Source organism: Loxodonta africana, chromosome 4 (assembly GCF_030014295.1).
Source record: "Loxodonta africana isolate mLoxAfr1 chromosome 4, mLoxAfr1.hap2, whole genome shotgun sequence".
NCBI classification, from domain to species: domain Eukaryota; kingdom Metazoa; phylum Chordata; class Mammalia; order Proboscidea; family Elephantidae; genus Loxodonta; species Loxodonta africana.
In genome coordinates, this window is record NC_087345.1 from 100,490,204 (window position 1) to 100,510,335 (window position 20,132).

General features: G+C 37.9%; 2 protein-coding genes across 13 annotated transcripts in view; one reads left to right on the top strand and one right to left on the bottom strand.

Annotated features, from left to right (window-relative positions):
* Positions 1-3,462, bottom strand: part of PPHLN1 (periphilin 1) — a 163,134-nt gene extending 159,672 nt beyond the window's left edge. For 8 of the 11 annotated variants that reach the window (XM_010595916.3, XM_023555398.2, XM_023555407.2 and 5 more), the window contains exons 1-2: positions 3,361-3,435; positions 2,208-2,486 (exon numbers count right to left, since the gene is read on the bottom strand). In XM_010595916.3, the coding sequence (XP_010594218.1) occupies positions 2,208-2,247 (40 nt within the window). In that variant the 5' untranslated portion in view covers positions 2,248-2,486; positions 3,361-3,435. Of the gene's footprint in view, positions 1-2,207; positions 2,487-3,360 lie in introns of all 11 variants that reach the window. The other 3 variants (XM_010595903.3, XM_010595921.3, XM_010595890.3) reach the window with 3 other exon arrangements.
* Positions 3,451-19,818, top strand: ZCRB1 (zinc finger CCHC-type and RNA binding motif containing 1). Of its 2 annotated transcripts, XM_003405722.3 has the most exons (8): positions 3,451-3,692; positions 5,146-5,231; positions 9,727-9,755; positions 15,254-15,365; positions 15,889-15,996; positions 18,404-18,516; positions 18,605-18,680; positions 19,638-19,818. In XM_003405722.3, exons 2-8 carry the CDS (start codon positions 5,148-5,150, stop codon positions 19,767-19,769), a joined length of 654 nt encoding a protein of 217 aa, XP_003405770.1. In that variant the 5' UTR covers positions 3,451-3,692; positions 5,146-5,147; the 3' UTR covers positions 19,770-19,818. The 2 variants fall into 2 exon arrangements, with proteins under 2 accessions (XP_003405770.1, XP_064140441.1); XM_064284371.1 differs by lacking the exons at positions 3,451-3,692; positions 5,146-5,231; positions 9,727-9,755 and adding an exon at positions 14,307-14,724.
* The last annotated feature ends 314 nt before the right edge of the window (positions 19,819-20,132 follow it).

Consider the following 20,132-nt stretch of genomic DNA (forward strand, 5'->3'; position numbering starts at 1 on the left):
TATGTAAGGATTTGTGCAATATACGTTAAAAACACATAAATCCTTAACTCACACAATCCTAATGAAGTAGACATTATCCCTAACAAAAAAACCCCACTGCTGTGGAGTCAATTCCAACTCATAGCAACACTACGGGACAGAGTAGAACTGCCCCCATAGGGTTGCTAAGGAGCGCCTGGTAGATTTGAACTGGCGATATCTTGGTAAGCAGCTGTAGCTCTTAATCACTACACCATCAGGGTTTCCTTAACAGTCCAGATAAAAACTTGCAGGCTCGGAAAAGCTCAAATCACAGAGCTAGGTGGAGTCTGGAGTCAGACTCAGGTCCGCAGGACTTTTAAGCCCAAGGCCTTTCCACTATATCACACTGCCTCAAAAAGGAGGCAAGGCCAGGTAGAGTAGATTAGATGGCATTCAATGGCACGACAAAGCAAAAAAGTTGAAGGAGGAGCTCATTGAAAGCTTTTACCTTGTGAATGGGCTGAGGGGAAAAAAATCATTCCTGAAAATTAACCTGGCAGTATACAAAACGGATCAGAGAAGAGACTAGAAGAAGACCACTGATTGCTTCTATGATGAACCATGTAATAGAGCACTGTTAAAGTACTACATTTTCTACTAGTTTCACAAGTTACTTAGCTTTGCAATGCTTTAAGGATACTTTCCCACTGTACTGTACTAAATATTTAGTAGAGGCTTCCTGACTATCTGGCTTAGGTGATCAATTAGTGAAATCTTGCAAGTGGACAAAAATACCAAATGTTTGTTTATTTATAATATATATATGAATCTAAAACTTATTTCACACTTGGATGGAAGTTACAGTTAACTGGTCAGCCTCTTCCAGTCTTACTCTCCAAATTGTGCTAAAAAACGATGTCCAATTAACTTTGATAAAACATCACTCATAATGTGAAACTTCCCTGATTAAGAATCTAAATGGTTTATTAACTGACCACAATAAATCCAAACTTCTCTGCCCTCCATACGCCCCCTTCCATCCATCTCACCTAACCTCCTATTTTCTCCAAAAGGACAATTCATGCTAGCTTCTTCACAGTGTGCACAGAAAGAACAATGCACACTACCCTGGAGTTGAGTTTTTCCCAAACTGGAATACCTCTTTCAACCTCCAACCATCCGCCAAGGCCCAGCTCAAAGTCTACTGTTGTGCACAAAGCCTGTTATCTGAACGCTACAACACTTAAAACAGATTCCAAACTGACGGATAAAAATGGCACATGTGACTTACAGATAGAATTTTTCTGGCCTGCTTTCTTTGAACAAAATTTCATTAACAATACTTTAAAACTTGAAGATATCACTTCAAAAAAAACTGTACTTTCAACTTTTCTTGAAAAAAAAAAAAAAACTGGATGCTCTGGCAACACTGGGATCATATTCTCACACGGCCTCAATCAACTGAAGCTGAGTAGCAGCTCACCTCTTTCGATAAGTTCTTATGCTTATTAACGTCAACTGCCTAGCTTCTGAGGCTCTATCTGAAGCACCTGCAATCACTCAAGAAAAACTGATACACAAAGTGTATTGGCACTAGAGTTATGAAGATGAAAAAGACCCATTTCCTCCCCCAGTCTAACTTAGTAGGGAAGGCAAAGAGATAAGCAATTACAGCACATGTGTTAAGTGCTAGGATGAAGAAAGTAGAGGGCACTTAAGAGGACATGGCAACTGCATCTAACTCTGTCTACGGGAAGTTAGGGAATACCCCTTGGCGGATTAAACAGCTAAACTCTGATCTTTACAAGGAGGAGGACTTATCCAGAAACAGGTAGAGGAGGACAGGGAGATCGCATGTCCCAGGGAGAGGCAAAAAGCCTTTGCAAAGACCTTTTCTCCCCCGTAGGGCAGAAAAAAGTACTTTAAGGAAGTGAAATCAGTTCAATATGGCTAAAGTCAATGCCTAACTTTACATGCAGGTGTGAAAAAAAGGCTCAATTGAAAGGCTAGAGAGGAAAGCCATGTTTCAGTTAAGGTCAGGAGATGAAAGAGAATTTCAGTAATAAGGGTGACTGTGTAAGACAGTTTGTTAAGCATGGAAGAGAGGCTGCAGAGCACAGCTGGGTTGCTGAGGGGTGAGATGGGTAAGAAAAGGAGGGAAAAGCACTGATAGCCTAAGTCAAGGGAGAGGAAGCACAAAGCAGAATAGGAATAAAGGCATAGCATAGAAGACCAAAGGGGCTTACATCTTGGGCGATAACCAAGGATAACAGGGATGTGGAGCATGGTAGGTTTGGCTGGCCACAAGTTTGCCAAGAGAATTAGTCCCAGCGGTCCCCTGGTGGACGGGGAGGCATTCAGGCCGCTCAAAATTCAGCTGCGCCCTGGATGGATTGTACTTCCGTCTCTCTAGAAGGCATCGGCTTCAGTCTGGATTGATTGTGCAGGCTCCAGGAGAGGCTCTGGGTTCCAGGCTGCTGGCACGCAGGCTCCCAGGGAATGGTTAGAGGCCTGGTCTGTGTGTGCTGGCGGGTAGAAGTTAATAGGTATAAACCAGGGCTTCGAACCGGCTCATTCCGGTTCAAACCACTGCTGAGAATTTACATTTCTAAGACGTTCCCGGGTGATGCTAAAGCTGCTGGTTAGGAAATCAATTCTGAGAACCACTAGTACAACAATGGGTCTCAAAATTATTCTTAAGAATCACCTGGAGATCTTATTAAGCTGTAGATTCGAATTCAGTACATCTGAAGTGGAAATGCAAATTCTCAGCAGGGGTTCGAACCGGAATGAACTGGTTCGAAGCCCTGGTACAAACTACCTTTAAATATTTTCTTATTTTTCTGTAGGAATGATGGGCCTTTTGTGGTCTCTTAGAAAAAAAGCAGCGTGTACCCATTATAGATTTACAGGAATAAAATGGTGCCAAGAAGTCCAACATTTATCCATACCAATACTCAAGGTGAGTCATTCTGTGAGTCCAAGTCTCCTCAAGTTAGCTTTGTCTCCCAACTAGACTGCAATCTCCGCCAGAAAAAGGCCTGTTTTACACTTTTCTGTAGCTCCCAAAGTGTCTAATACCGAGCTGGGTACGTCGGACACATTCAAAAAGCTTACCGATCTCCTGACTGATCTCGGGTCACTGAAGTTACCTAGCTCAGTCCTCTTTTTGCATATTAACGCGGTAAAAAAAAAAGGGAACCTATATCTTAGACCTAACACTTTCCTTTATCTCAAACTCGACTGCGTCTCTCCACCCCCATCCGCAGGGGCAGAATTGTTGCACGGTTCAAGTGCAGCGGGAGATTCGCGCCACAGAAAATGCCCGCCCGTCTCCCGGTGTGTAACAGCCCGTGCTCCAGTACCTATCCACCTCTCGGAAAAGTAAAATGCGCTCACCGACTCTGGGCCGCCAGGAGACTCGGTAAACGTAGTAGCTCCCTCCCCGCCGCTCTCCCAGCCAGGCATTTCCGGCGCACGCAAAGACGTCAGCAGAAGCGCCCGCCTCTGGGCCCCCGCCTCGAGGTCCGGGGTCCTTACTGCGTACAAGGCGAGTCTCAGGAAAGCCAGGTTGAGGCAGAGCTGCTGTTACCTTGTCGCTCAGGCGCGTGAACCCTTCCAGGACCCGTGATGCCGAGGACGCTGCGTGGGGCAAGGAATAGTCGAGGCTGAGCCTCCGCAGACCCTAGGGCTCGCGCTCTTCTGGTCTCTCGGGCCCGCCTGAGCTGAAGGTAAACGCCTCCCCAGCTGCGGCCTTTTTCCCGCGGGTCCCCTCCCAGACCCAGAACGATTTGCCACTCACGCCGTCCTTTTTATGCCGTTTATACCTTTGCCTACTCTCACAGTTCTTACTAGGAACGTCTAACCTATAAATAGTTCCAAATGGGAAACTTTTAAAAAACGACCTATCGATGTTGAGTTCTTGAAGTTTTCTAAATCATTTCAAAAACCCCAAGCATGAGTTACTTCGCGAGTTGCGTGCTTTAAGATCAGTGTTTTGCCAGTTGTGATAATCCGGCTCCTTCTTCTCAAATACACACCACACATACCTTTTTAATCGAAAATTTGAACTTGGTTAAGTTAGATATAATTTTCACAAATAATTTGTTTACTTTGTAAAATAAGGTGTGAAAATTAAGTACAGGTTATACTTGTAAACTCAGAAATGTGTATACAGGTCAGTATCCCTCAAGACACTGAACCTATTCATGTAACAAAATGTGTCATTTTGTAATTTGGCAATAACATGATTTTAAAGAACTTTAGCTAGGTCAGATTGAGGGGCTAAAATTTCCTCTTAACACTACTCCAGAGAAAAATACTAAGACAGTCAAAAAAGGTATCTTACCGTGATATTTTTTTTTTATTATTATTACCATGGTATTAGTGAAAAACAGCTAAGGTTCTTTCTGAGCTCCCAGGTTCTTTCTGACGTGGGCGGGCAAGGTATTGTACATGTTAGAAAGAACTTCTTACTCATTTGAGGGGAGGTTAGAGTAGCCTCAGAATTTTTCCTGCGTCTGTTGAAAATCCACAACCCCTTGCACACAGGAACCATTAAAAACTATCTGAAAGCAGGACCAGAATATCTTCAAGTGGTGTGTTGTGAATTGAATTGTGTCCCCCCAAAACACGTGCTGTAAATCTTAACCTCTGTGCCTGTTGTTAGAATCCCATTTGAGAGTGGGTTGTCTTTATTATGTTAATAAGATAGGATTAGTGTGGGTGTGTTTTAAACCAATCTTTTGAGCCGTAAAAGAGATTAAACAACATGCAAAAGAAGCAGAGGTGGGGGAGGACATATGCCAAGCCACAAGAAGATCACCAAGGAGCCAAGGAAAAAGGACCTTCCACCAAAGCCAACAGAGAAAGCCTTCACCTAGAGCTGGCAGTCTGAATTCAGATTTCTAGCCTCCTAAACTGTGAGAAAATAAGTTTGTTAAGACCATCCACTTGTGGTACTTCTGTTACAGCAGCACTAGATAACTAAGACATGGTGGCCAGGGAAGAAGGAATTCTCAAATTCACCAAGTTTTTCTTCCTAACTATTGCCAAATGTAAGGAAGGTGTGTGAACCTGGAATAATTATATCAGTAATTGACAATATTGGTTTTACTTGGAATGATGCATACCATGTTTAGATTGCTTACGGTTTTTTTGTTTTGGTTTGGTTTCCCTTTTTAGAAATGAGTGGTGGATTGGCTCCAAGTAAAAGTACAGTATATGTATCCAACCTGCCCTTTTCCCTGACAAACAATGACTTATACCGGGTAAGTTGTAACATTAGTACATTTTTATCTGTGGGATTCTATTTAAGGTACAGATATCTATTCAAGTAGCTTACGCAATCAGTTCTCTTTGGCAAAATTCTTAACAACTACATTATAATGCACTTAACCCAACACTTCCCATGTCCTCTATTGCAAACATGAGTAAGTGAAAAAAATTAGAAATTTGTCATTTCCAAAGAGAATTTATAATGCCTTATGGAGAATAACAAGTTATTTGTAAGCACAGAAGACACAGCTACCATAACGAAGTGGGAGCAACTTGTGATAGACTAATTTTCTTTATGTGGCATTTGAAACTGGTAAGGGGATGGTGATATTTGGAGGAAAGGGCTGATGAAAGCAATGATCCTTTCCTAACCCTACTATTTTGGAAGTAAACCTTAATGTATATACCTAGCAGAAGCTTAATAGTTTAATAAATTTTGTTTTCAGTTCAGAATAGGAATAAATGAGAGAAAAAATCTCTTCAACATCTTTTTTCACGTCTTTACCATACAGAGAACAAAATTCCTTTTCTTGGCTGTATTTGGGTGTGTGTGTGTATGTCCTTTAGATGAAACTTTACAGAGCAAATTAGTTTCTCATTAAACAGTTAATACACAAATTGTTTTGTGACATTGGTTGCCAACTCCAAGATGTGTCAGCAGTCTCCCATTCTCCACCCCAGGTTCCTTGTTTTCGTTTCTTTAGGTTTCCTGTCTTGTCATCTTTGCTTTTGGGCTGGTATGCCCATTAGTCTGGTATACATGATTGAATAAAAAAGCAAGTTCCTCACGTGTGTTATTGTTGGCCTTGTAGACCCTCTACTCTTTGGCTGAATGGTGAACCTCAGGAATGACTTCAGACTGAGTTAAAAGGGTATCTGGGGGCTGTACTCTGGGGGATTCTTGGGTCTCTGTCAGACCAGCAAGCTTGATCTTTTTATTTTAAATTTTGTTCTACATTTTTCACACTCTGTCCAGGACCCTCTGGTGTGATCCATGCCAGAGCAGTTGGTGGTGGTAACTGGCTATGATCTAGTTGTTCGGGACTCAGTCTGGTGGAGGTTGTGGTAGTTGTGGTCCATTAGTCCTTTGGACTAATCTTTCCCTTATGTCTTTGGTCTTCTTCATTCTCCTTTGCTCCAGCTGGGCTGGGACCAGTAGGTGTATCTTAGATGACCACTCACGGGCTTTTAAGACCCCAGAAGCTACTCACCATAGTCAGATGTAGAACACTTTATATTTAGATTATGTTACGCCAATTGAGCTAGATATCCCCGAAGAACATGGTCCTCAACCCTCAGCCCAGTAACTTGGTCCCTCAGGGCATTTCAATATGTGTCTGTGAAGCTCTATGACTTTGCCTTGGTCAAGTTGTGCTGGCTTCCCCAGTATCATATACTGTCTTAGGCTTTGCCAGAGTTACCACTTATCTTCTATCTGGTTAGTGTTTTTTCCCTCCCCACTCTTCCCCTCCGTTGTAACCATCAAAGATTATTTCTTTCATAGAATCAAATTTCTTGCTGTGCCTGTCCACAAATAGGTAGTTGAAAGGAATGGGAAGGAATGACATGAATCCTCCCTTTCAAGTTTGCCCTGTTCCACTGCTTTCATAGGTCTTAGGAGATGTTCATAGGCTAAGCGTGGTACTTGATTAATTAAGATAGCTTGAATCTCAAAGAGCAGGGGAAAGTGAGCTTTAGCTTCCTTATATCAAAATAGGGACATTCCTGTATTTATTGAACACTTACTATGTGCCGAGCATTATTCCAGATATTAGAGACATACCACTGAAGACAAAGATAAAAATCTCTCATGGAGCTCACAGTATACTGGGAGAAATAAACATTAAGCAATATAAATAAGTAAAATGATATTATATGTTAGTGATAAAGTAGGAAAGGAGAGCTATTAAATATTAAGTTGGGGAGGGAGGTGAAACTTTAAATAGGGTGGTCAGAAAAGCCCTCATTGAGGTGATTTTTTAATGAAGCCCTAAAGAAAGTAAGAACCAATTGTGCAGGTATCTAGGGGACAAGCGTATCAGGCAGAGAGTAAATCAGATGGAGAGAAGAAGACGGTACTCAGAGGTAAACCCACAGCAGGAAGGAAGGACTTGTAGGGGCATATATAGATCATGGTAAGAACTCTGGCTTTCACTCTAAGTGAAATGAGAAGCCATTAGAGCGTGTTGAACAGAGAAATGACATAATCATACTTGCATTTTAATAAGCTCACTCTGGTTGCTTGTTGAAAATAAACTTCAATAGGGGGCAATAGGTACAGAGAGGCAAGGCAGAAGAAGCAGGGAGACCAGTTAGGAAGCTATTGGCAACAATGAAACCAAGTGATATAGAGGAATTTCTGTTTGCTAGGCATTGTGCTAGGTGCTGGAGATACAGAGGAGATTGAGGCCTTCCCCGCTAATAAGGAGCTCACTGTCTAAAGAGATGATACCATTCATGACTTCATTTAGCAGACTTTCATTGAGCATCTATTATATGCTAGACGAGTACTAGGAACTTTGCTTATTTAGGTCTTGAAACACTTACTGAAGATGTTGACCCTTGAGCTGGGTTTTGAGAAACAATAGATAACAAGGGCAAGAAATGAAATGCTAAGAAAATGGAAAGGGTATGTAAAATGCCAAGACAAACCAAACCCGTTGCCGTCAAGGCAATACCAACTCATTAGTGATGAAAGAACTTAGTATATTCAGAGAACAAGCTTTTCTCTATAGCTTACACAGAAGTTGCAAGAGACCAATTGAGAGGTTTATTGAGGTAATACAGGATCTGGACCAAGTAGCATTTATTAATATTGTTATAATAACTACTTAATGAATACCCACTATGACAAGATACCTTGTAAGTACTGGGGTTATGGTCCCTGACCTTATTGAACTTAGAATTCATACCAATAAAGATAGAAAGAAGATTGTTGATGGGATTTTTTTTTTTTAATTTGAGAAGATAAAATTGATAGGATTTGATAACTGATTGAATATGGAAAGTGAGGAAAGGAGAACTCTATGATTTGAAACTTTCTGCTTTGGTTGACTAAATGGTTAGCGATGGCCTAGGGAATGCAAGAGGAGAATCAGGTTTTGGTGCAGATGTTGACCAACTTTGGATACCTTAAATTTGAGGTACAAGTGGAATGTCATGTACCAAAAACCAAAACCAAACCCACTACCATTGAGTAAATTCTGACTCACAGCGACCCTATACGGCAGAGCAGAGCTGCCCCATCGGGTTTCCAAGGAGTGCCTGGTGGGTTTGAACTGCTGACCTTTTGGTTAGCTGCCATAGCACTTAACCACTACACCACCAAGGTTTCTGAATGTCCAGTAGTCAATTGAAAATATGGAGATCTGGAAGACATAATAGGTGGTAATTCTAATGTGAAGGAGCCCTGGTGGTATAATGGTTAGCACTCGACTGCTAACCAAAAAGCCAGGGGTTCAAACCTACCAGCTGCTCCATGGGAGAAAAGATCTAGCAATCTGCTCCCTTAAAAGATTTACAGCCTAGGAAACTCTATGGCGCAGTTCTGCTCTGTCACATAGGGATGGTTATAAGTCAATCAACTTGACAGCACACAACAACAACAATTCTTAATGTGAATGATCATCCAAGGAATGTGTAAAGTGTTTAAGAAAGCCAGAGGAAAAACTTTGGGGACAGCCAACATTTATGGGACTGTTGAAGGAAGAAGAACCCAAAAGATTTGAAGGCACAGCCAGAGAAATAGAAGCAAAACCAGAGGTTACTGTCACTGCAACAGGTAAGAGGATTTCAAAAGAGAAAAGTAGGGTCCACAGTATATATGTAGAGAGATCAGGTAAAATAAGGACAAAATATATGTTCATTGGATTTGGCAACCATTGATGACTTCACTGAAAGCACATTTCTTGAAGTGGGAAGAATAAAAGCCAAATTGCAGTGAGTTTCGGAACTGGAAGAGGGAGAATGTAGGAAGTTTCAATAGGCCTGTGAAGTAAAAGAATTTTTCATTATAGAAGCTATTTTTGTTTTATGCTTTGTTTAGTAAGCACTCTGAGGATCTGTATTCTGAATCAGTGATGGCTTGCTGGAGTGATGTTAGTAGAAGGATAGTGATAGTCTATAATATTCATATTTGAAGTACAAGGTTTCTCTAGGAGTTACGGTGGGATTGATAGCTGCCGTGGATATCCCACAGGAACACAGCGGTGGTCCAGTGTGTGCCTTAGATCTACCGCGCATGTAGAGTATTGTTTTGTCTGTATCCACTCCATTGACAGGAACTGAGCCAGATGTATGTGACTACAATGAGAGTATTATTAGGGTCGCCCAAAAAGACATCTTTTTCCAAGGGCCTGCCTTGTAGCATGGAGGCGAAAACTTTTCTTAAACTGTAACAAAGAATTTGGTCATTGTGACAGCCTGAAAGTGTAATTTATTTATGATTTTTAATTAAATTGGAAATTATTATGTGGTCTTTTGTTTCAGATATTTTCCAAGTATGGCAAAGTTGTGAAGTAAGTATTAACATTGAATTTTGGAACTTCATTTAAAAGTTTATCTGAATTTGCTTCTCTGATATCTTTTAAAGTAGAAATAGATTCATTTTTTTTTAAGTAAAACTGATACTTGATATGACAGAAAATAAAAATACTACTGTTAACATTGTTAAGTATTTCAGGTGTTTTTCTATATACATAAACACATGTAGACAGTTTTTTTAAGACTTAGTTCTGTACTTGGCGATTTTGTTACTGTCTTTCTACTTGACATAGCGTGACTATCTTTCCATGTACTATAAAGAAACATTCTCATATTTAGTGATTTCATTGTATTTCATTATATATCATAATTTATTTAAACATTTTTTCTGATTTCTTACTATATTACTAAGAACTATAATTTTGTTATACAATGTAAGACATAAAGGCTCTGATTAAATAAATATTTTGATTACTAGAAAGTGTTATGAAATATAAGTGGATTACCATTTGCCAAACAAGTAGAATGTAAAAACAAATATTTCAGTGCATATGACATGCAAAATGCTTATGAGACTGAAAAATAGAAAACATACTCTCTGCCTTCATAGAAAACTTAAGAGTTGGAAAGACTGGAAACATACAAAAATGGTAATGAATGATAATATCCATTATTTAAGAAGGGATTAAAGGAACTTGAGGTTCTTGTGTTTAATTCACTGTTTTATAACCCAGAAACTATATTATGGGGCAAAGAATTAAAAGCAAAATTCTGTCACTGTATATTGTAACCAATACTCTAAGACATATCCTGGTGTGTATTTAAAATCCTGTTTAAAATCCCAAGAATTTAGAGCATATATATCTTGGCTAGTTATTTTTATTCTAGTTTTCCATAAATTAAGTTTAAACAGTTGAAATTGATTTGCATCTTGAGATTTTGGATGTCTTTTAAACTTACTTCTCTACTGGAAATCATTATCAAAAATGCTTCTGGCTTAATTTTTAGGTCTTTAGAATTTCTAACAATAATTATCAATCAAAACACAATAATAATGGTGATATCTAACACTTCAAAAAAAAAACTGACCAATATGTGTGTTTTGAGAACAATAATGAATTGCATTTCTATAGCTAAGAATGAATTTTGCTTTATAATACCTTTTTTTTTTAATTGGATAAATTCTTCTATACACCTTGGTTATTCACTAATGAGTTATAGGTTTGTTGTGAAAATTAAATGAGTTAATGTATATAAGGTACATGGCATAGTCCCTCACATAGCACATCTTCGTTAAAAAAAAAAAAACCTGTTGCTGTCAAGTCAATTCCTACTCGTAGGTACCCTAGAGGACAGAGTAGAACTACCCCATAGGGTTTCCATGGAGCGGCTGGTGGATTCAAACTGCCAGCCTTTTGGTTAGCAGCCAAGCTCTTAACCACTGCACCACCAGGCCTCCGTCTAACGCTTAATGTGAGCCCATATTACATGCTAGGCAGTGTTCTAATTTTCATATATGTTTTCTTCTTTAATTCTCACAACTATCTTATAAGGTAGCTGCTATTATTATCCTGATGTTAAAGGTGAAGAAACTGAGGCACATGGTAAACGTAAGGTTATATTTTTAGTGATGGAGATAAGACTTGAATCCAACAGTCTGCTTTGGACTAAGATGGTACAGATCGAAAGGTAGAGATGGTCAGATTTGAGAGATTGTTAGAAAATAAAATGGGTAATACTTAGTGATATGCTTACTTTGTATATGGGAGTTGGGTGAAGGAGACAGAAGTATTATGAATGACACCCGTGTTTCGAGAATAGCGTGGTGCTATGGTTATGAGTTCGACTGCTAACCAAAAGGTCTGCAGTTCAAATCCACTACATGCTGCTTGGAAACCCTACGGGGCAATTCTGCCCTGTCCTGTAGGGTCTCTGTGAATCGGAATCGACTTGATGGCAATGGATTTTTTTACAAGTCATATTATGTGCTTAGTAAATGTTTCTTTAAATGAGTACGTTACATACTTTATATCAAGAAATGGTGCCACCATCTACCTCTTTTCCCATGCCAGTCATCCTAGATTTATCCTTTAAGTTCTTATTGTAATTTTTTTTTCTGTGTTACCATAGTGGGTAGCACTTATCTCTACTGAAGAACTGTAATTGGTTTATAGGTCTGACTCCCCCAGTAGACTGTAAGCTTTTTCTTGAGGGTTAAGAACCCTGTCTTACTGCCTTTATCTTATAAGTGCTTAGTGCCCAGCCTTCAAGCTAACAGAGTAATGAAATGACCAAATAAATAGAGGCACTCTTTTGACAAACTAGGTCCCTCGGTGGCACAGATGGTTTGTGTAGAGCTCAGGTGGTGCAATGGTTAAGTGTTCAGCTGCTAACTGAAAGGTTGGTGGTTTGAACCCACCCAGCAGCACTGTGGAACAAAGTCCTGGTGATCTGCTTCCATAAAGATAATAGCCAAGAATACGCTATCGAGCAGTTCTACCCTGTAACATATGGAATTGCCATGAGTCAGAATCAACTCTCCGGCAGTGGGTTTGGTGGTGGTGCTGTTTTGTTTTGTTTTGAGAAACTGCTTTTCCCGTTTGTATCTACCTTTTTAACGTATAAAGCTAGGCACGTGGAGATTACAAAGACAGCCTTAGAAGAGTTTATGTTAAAATAAATGAGAGGAGACATTATTTATACATAAACAAATGGTTTCAGTAGAGTCTAGCAGAAGTTATTTCCACCTCAGAAGATTAGGGAACCAACATTTGATGTACACCTTGAAGAATAAGTAGAATTTCAATAGGCAAAGATTCAGAGGCAAAAGTAGAAACAATGTGAACAGAGGCACCAATCTGGGTAATTACAGGCCTTGCCACATGAACATCGAGCAGTTTATTTTGGCTGGAGCTCAGAGTTTGTGTGTGGAGAAGAGTAGTCAAAGATGAGGGAGGTAGGAACCATATCATTGAGGGTCTTGATTGTTGGGCCAAATAATAGGCAGTTGGAAGCACCAAAGATTTTTGAACAAAGGAATGATGTGATTTTGTTTTTTCCTTATTTAGAAGATTTTTCCACTAGTATATAAGAGAGAATTAACATCAAGGGAACCAGTAAGAATAGGCTACTGAAACAGTAATGACACTACAGACAAGGAAAAAGTAGCAGGAATGGAAAAGAGGAGAGAGATGAGAGGAATTACAAGCTAAAATGATGGGGAAAGCTAACACTTTTTCTGAAATAGTATTTTAAAAAAGGGAGTGGGGGGAATTATGACTTCAGCCGCCCTTCACGAGCATAATGAAGAATTCCAAAAAGTTAAAGTAACTATTTAATTTGATATTTCTTTCAAATGTGTTAAAAACTTTCTTGCATCTCCTCCATTACTGTGGTAGCTTTGAAGCTCACCAGTCTAAATTTGATCCTTCTAGTCAAGTATTTCACTCTTCCTCTTTCCTTCGAAGCCCAGCACCGTTTTAGATGCCTATGTAAGGTCACTATGAGTTGGAATCAACTCGACAGCAATGGGTATTGTATTCGGGTATTTTTTCCTAGATCATTTCAACGTATGTTTCTATTTTAATGAAAAAAGTTATCCCTTTTCTTAATGTGGTGGCGTCTTTTTACAGTTTCATTCCATGACTGTATGTATACCTAAACCCAAATCTAAATAAAATAATTTTGAAATGTAATATTGAATGAAATTTCTGTTTTTTCATTCTTATCCTCTTGCCTATTATCCTGTAATTCAGGTTTTAGAAAATTATTAATCTTTGTCTTCAGTATTGTCACTTTTTCTTTAACTTGGAAATAATTTCAGATTTATAAAAAGTTACAAAAATAGTACAAAGAACATTAAGATATTCTTTATCCAATCCACCACTTGCTATGTTATTCCCACCCTCTCCAGATGTAAATGTGTTCATGTATGTATGCGTGTGTAGACGTACACAGTTTGTTTTGTGAGTCATTTGGGGGTAAGTTACAAACATCATTGCCCTCTAAATACTTTGGTGTGTTTTCTAAAAATAAGGATATTCTCTTTATATAACCATGGTACAGTTGTTAAGTTCATAAATTTACATCATTAACAGTACTTTTTAATAGTCCTTCATAGCATTTTCCCCTTTAGTACAGGTTGCAGTCTAGAGTCAGTATTGGATTTAGCTATCCTACCTGTTTAGTCTCTTTTAATCTGGAACATTTCCACAGACTTTATTTGCTTTTTATGACATTGGCATTTTTAACGCTATAGCCCCCTATTGTTTTTCCTCATTTTATGATTTAGCATTTGTTGATGATTCTGGCCTGATCCAGTCTTTATCATCATTGTTGCAAAATGATGATTTTCTAACTCCAGCACTCCTCCATATTCACCAATCACCCCTTGGCATTCTGCTATAAATAAGAGCCTTCCCTTCCTCCTGCTTCTTTATTTCTTATGGAGGGACCCTGCTGGCGCAACGGCTGCTAACTAATAGGCGAGTGGTTCAAACCCACCAGCAGCACTGTAGGAAAAAAGACCTGGCAGTCTGTTCCTGTAAAGATTAAAAAAAAAAAAAAAAACATGTAGGAAACCCTACGAGGCTATTCTGCTTCCTTATTGGGTCACTATGAGTTGGAATATTTATTACCAGGTGGACTTACGAATTCCTACTTTTTCCTGTGATTTATAATTCATCACTGTACTTATTTTGGTACTCAAATGTTCCTAGATTTGATCAGGTGTAGCACCTTTAAGCTGGCTTCTGTGGTGTTGTGACATGTCCCAACCTTTTTTTTTTTCCTCCTAAGCTCTTATTTTCTAGAATAACAAGATGATCTAAGCTCATCTTGTACCTTCCCTGCCCCAGACCTGGAATCAGCCACTTCTCCCAGTTGAGCATTTTGGTTTAAACTCTGATGCATGTAGTAAGCAAGAGTCTCAAAGGCTAGGATTGTTGAAGGGGTCAGGAGAAAGAGCATGCTGTGTGCTCTCTTAACCCCATTCCTGTCACTCAGGTATGTTGGGTGGTATGGCTAAGAACCACTGAACTGGAGAGTCTTTAAAAGAAAAGAATATTAACAGTACAATTAGACTCTAAAACCTAAGAAAATAAAATAGTTCGTTTTACTTTTTGTCTAGAAAGGAATACCTCAGTTTTGGGGAGGTTTGTTGCTTTCATTTTTTGTAAGCTGAGGGAGTTAGTAAAGAAGTGGAATCATGCTTATTCTTCAAGATTCCACTGTCTCTGTAATCTCTTCATCCTTCAACTTTTTGATTACTTTCTATTAATATTTGATTTATCAGATACTGTTAATCATAGCTGTGCTCACTTGTGTTAAATCAGTATCAGATTTGCTCATTTTAATTCTTCTTGATGTCCCGTGACTTCAGAGAGATAGCTGATTTGTCAAATGAATTTATTTCTCTTACTTTGTAAATGTTTTATTATTTAACTTTTTTAAAGCTTGAGTTTTATAAGGATTTATTAATATCTATTTGTTGCTGCATCTTTTTTTTTTTTTAACTATTTGTTTATGCTTTAAGGGTTACCATAATGAAAGATAAAGATACCAGGAAGAGTAAAGGGGTTGCATTTATTTTATTTTTGGATAAAGAATCTGCACAAAACTGTACCAGAGCAATAAATAACAAACAGGTAAGCCATTTATTCCCAACATTTTAATCCAAAAGCCTTTGTGCTCACCCTGGCCAAAAATATAGGGATGCAGAGGGCAATGATTGATGGATAGCAGTAGATTTTGAGGGTATCTAGATTAGTGAAAGCAAAAGATAGCAGAGCTGTATTGGGTTCCCAAAACATTGGTAGAATCCATGAAACAAGAATAGTGCAGGATAGAATCTGCCACACCTAAGTGGTTAAGCAGTTGGCTGCTAAATGGGTGATTGGTGGTTCAAACCCACCAGCTACTCCAAAGGAGAAAGATATGACAGTTTCTTTCTGTAAAGGTTACACCCTTGGAAACCCTATGGGGCGGTTATAGTCTGCCCTATAGGATCGCTGTGAGTTAGAATCAATTCAATGGCAGCAGTTTTTTTGGTTTTAAGTAGGCAACCACTAAAATAAGCAAAAATATAAAATGGAATTGAAGATTTGAGGAAATGGGATCAAATGGGTTTCTGTGAAATACATCTTTCATTTACATTTTTCTCTGGTTTAGTTATTTGGTAGAATGATAAAAGCAAGCATTGCTATTGACAATGGAAGAGCAGCTGAGTTCATCCGAAGGCGACACTACTTTGATAAATCTAAGTGTTATGAATGTGGGGTGAGTGAACCTAGAACTTAATGGAGTTTTTCATGTTTTTAACAAAACTCAGCACTTAAGACATAGTTTCTGCAACATTTACAATATTTTTGTTTAAGGTATTTTTATTTCATTCTTTTATTTGTGTTCACCAAAACTTCTGACTGACTGAAATTGGGTTGTGAAAGTTGTTTTACTTAGGGATTCTGGGCACATCTAAGTAAACCCAGTTGAAATGTAGTGCGCGAAGATGACCTGAGTTGGATAATATAGTGCAGTATTTTCCCTGGTTTCTAAATTTTTGAAAAGTGTTTGGTTAAAAAGTTTTAGACTAATTATTTACATGTTGGCATACTTAGCATTAAAACAATCAGATATTGTCTTGAAAAATTTTAGTGACTCATAAAATTTTGTCTTAATAGTGTACCACCTGTTTCTGTAACATCTGACCAATGCTACAGCATCAGCCTTCAGTACAAACATCATATGAAACATTATCTATGTGGTATTGTCTTAGAAAATTTTTGGTTTTCCCCATTAGTACTGCTAATCTTTTGTTACTGAACTATCCCCAAATTTTCTTACCTAGGAATCGACTCGATGGCACTGGGTATTGGTGCGGTTCTCGTCATCATTTATCCTAACCATTTAAAATTTGGGTGATTAGAAGAGATACACAGCCATAGAACAGTTTTGCACATGGCCCATAATGGTACCAAGAACTTCAGTCTGGGTTGCATTGCTATCAGTTTCTAAAATGAGTATAAAATATTTAAGAAACAGGGCCCAGAGGCATTGCTGGGGAGCTGGGGAAAGGATTACTGAAAGACATTGTGCTGGCTACAAAATCAAGTGGAGGATACAAGGAGATGTCCTCTCCTCCACTATCACCCCTTGCCTTCCAAAAATGATTAGACAGATGGACGGATAGAGTGAGCAGGCAAGAACCCGGGTACCTAGTACGCGACAATTCTTGTGATTCTGAAACTTCTTAAGTAAATGTTGCAGAAACTGTGTCCAAAGTCCTGAGCTCTGTTTAAAAAAAGGAGGGGGAGAATACTTATGGTCTGATTAGTATGTATCTTCATAGTAAATATTAAATTATCTGAGAAATGCTGGACGAATTTGTTAATCTGTTCATTTTGGTTTGTGGACCTATAGATTTTTTTATATTATACTGTGTCTTTCTGTATTTCTTTGTTTCCCCATCCCAAAATTTTATATTTTTCCCAAGGTTATATCACTAGTAAAGCCCTTTTTCTAATGGGGTAGTGTTAGTATTTTTTGTACCGTTATTCCAAAAAGCAAGTTTAGAAAATGTGTCTCCAAGTACATTCTCTCTACCAGGCCCCAGATTGCCAGTTCGTCCACAGTAGCACCTCTTGGCTTCAGCCATGTATTCCCAGGTATACACAGTACACAGTCTGTTTGGTGCTTTGTCAAATTTGCTTGAAAAGCATAATTATTTTTCTCTTCTATTGTTCTGATTTCTGGCTTGGTCTCTCCTCACACCCCACTCTCACATTGCCTCTTAAATGTATTTTTAGTGAGCTAATATACAGATTATAGTTCAGACTGATTAGGGTTTACAGCTCAAACAATATTATGGCTCATTATGAATAAAAGTCTAGTATAGCACTGTCTAATACATGCAAGCTACATATGTAATTTTAATTTTCCTACTAGCCATATTAAGAAAAAACAAACAGGTGAAAATTAATTTTAATATCTTTTATTTAACCCAGTGTATCTAAAACATTATCATGTGAATATATAATCAATATTTTTAAAATTAGGATATTTTACTTTTTCTTTTCATTTCATCTTCAAAATCCAGTGTGTATTTTACCCTTACCATGCATATCAATTCAGACCAGCCACATTTCAAGTGATCAGTCTCCACATGTGGCTAGTGGCTATCATAATCGGACATTGCAGGTCTAGTCAATTGATATGAAAGGAGCAAAATGAAATTAATTAGGAAAAGTGAGGGAGACCTAAAATTTTTCACTTATTTTTAAAACCGTAATTAACAGAAATAGGCTTATCTACATTTTGTCAAATAATAACTTAAAATTTTTACATTTAGGGCAGATGGTCCATTTAAATTTTGAATTATTTTTTTATCAGACCCTGAATCTTGAGATTTAAAATATTTGAGGGAAGAATACTTCTTTTACTTTTTTAGTGAAACTTCTAAAATACTTCCTGATATTTAAAGTAGCTTGTTGGGAGTTACAATATCATAATCTCTTCTTTCTAAGTTCTAAAGTTGTGCCTTTTATTATTAATTACTTTGTAGATTCCCAGTATGACAGTCAGTATTCTTTGTTAAATTCAATAAAACCTTAGGGTATCAGCCAAGTTTCTGTTATTAACAACCACAAATTCAGTTTTTTTTTTTTCCTTTTTTCATGGGAAACAAAAGGAAAGTGGTCACTTAAGTTATGCCTGTCCTAAAAATATGCTTGGAGAACGTGAGCCTCCAAAGAAGAAGGAGAAAAAGAAAAAAAAGAAAATCTCTGAACCAGAAGAACAAATGTATGTATATCTACTCTTACCAGGTACATTATTGTGTTGCATCTGTCTGCTGAGGTTGAGAGCATTCTCTTTTTTTTTAATAATTTAGTGAGGAAGTAGAAGAAAGTGACGATGAAGGGGAAGATCCTGCTCTTGACAGTCTCAGTCAAGCCATAGCTTTCCAGGTACTAAATATTTCTTTTGAAAGGCGCCATACCATAGCTCCCTTGAGTTAGTAAGTTTTATGTTCCTTGCTTACTTTGTTGATCATCTCATAGCAACCCTTGCCTTTTCACTTCACCTCCTAACTTTAGGAAACAGGCTATTATTTATACAAGATTATTAGACCAGTGCGATGGAAAAATTCCCATTGGTTCTTTCTAGATTTTAAGAGCCCCATAGTGCCTTTGGAAACCCTAGGGGGTGTCATGGTTAAGTGTTATGGCTGGTAACCAAAAGGCTGGCAGTTCACAAGGTGCTCTGTGGAAACTCTGTGGGGCAGTTCTACTCTGTTCTATAGAGTCGCCATGAGTCGGATTCTACTCGACGGCAACAGATTTTTTTAATAGTACTTTTAATGTCTTAAACTGTTTTCATTATAGACTCAAGCAAAACTATTTGATTAAAGTGAAGTTAGATTGATAGAAAATATTAAGTCAAAGACATTGTTTAAAAAAAAAAAGCTTCAAAACAAAACCAAAAACAGATTCTTGACCATTAAAGGCCCTGATACAAATATATGAAACATTTTTTGGAAAAGGGTATACAGTCTTCTAATTTTATGTAGCCAGTTATTTTGTTTTGACAAATTATAAAAGCGTATGTCAATTTATTTTTCCCTTTAATTAACTAATGTCTTACTGCATATAACATTTCTACCTCTATCAGGGATGGCAAGTACGTTTCAAGTGCCTCTTATAATATTGACTAAAATCATTTTGAGTAACATTGTGAGACTGGTATAGAACTTGGTGAAGAAAAAAAATCAACACCCTGATGAGTAGAATTGTCTCTTGGGCATGGGAGGGTGAGGAGGCAGGGCAGTTGTGATGTGTTTTTGCCATGTTTTAAATTAATACACCAGAAACAATAGTAAACAGATACCTGTTTTTTAGTTATTTGTTTTCTGAATCACATTACAGCAAGCCAAAATTGAAGAAGAAGAAAAAAAATGGAAACCCAGTTCAGGGAACCCCTCAACATCAGATGATTCAAGACGCCCACGGATAAAGAAAAGCACATATTTCAGTGATGAGGAGGAACTTAGTGATTAAAGTTAGTATTTATTATGTAAATGTCATTAAAAGTAAAAAAAAAAAAAAATCTTGGAGTACAAAGTGCGGTTGGGGACTAAAGATTACTTTTGGAACTTTGAGCGTAAAAACATTTGTTACCAAATAGTTTTTAAGTATAAAATAGCTCATAGGAAATTAAAAAATAATTGTAAAACATCATGTTTCTATCTTACCTTAGCAAAGTAGTAAAAATCAAGATTTGTCAATAACCAGTAATTCTGAAAACAGCAAATTTTAATAAGAAAACCTGACATGACTTTGGTAATGTTACTGTCATCCCAACAAAGAAAGTAGATATTACAAAGATTTATTTGGGAGGCTCATTAAAAAAGGTGTATATTC

What these genes read in the sequence shown, in the direction of transcription:
- ZCRB1 (XM_003405722.3), top strand. Translation starts at nt 5,148, where the DNA reads ATGAGTGGTGGATTGGCTCCAAGTAAAAGTACAGTATATGTATCCAAC. An exon ending in AAGTATGGCAAAGTTGTGAA is followed by an intron (nt 9,756 to 15,253) that starts GTAAGTATTAAC and finishes TTATGCTTTAAG; the next exon opens with GGTTACCATAATGAAAGATA. An exon ending in CTAAGTGTTATGAATGTGGG is followed by an intron (nt 15,997 to 18,403) that starts GTGAGTGAACCT and finishes GGGAAACAAAAG; the next exon opens with GAAAGTGGTCACTTAAGTTA.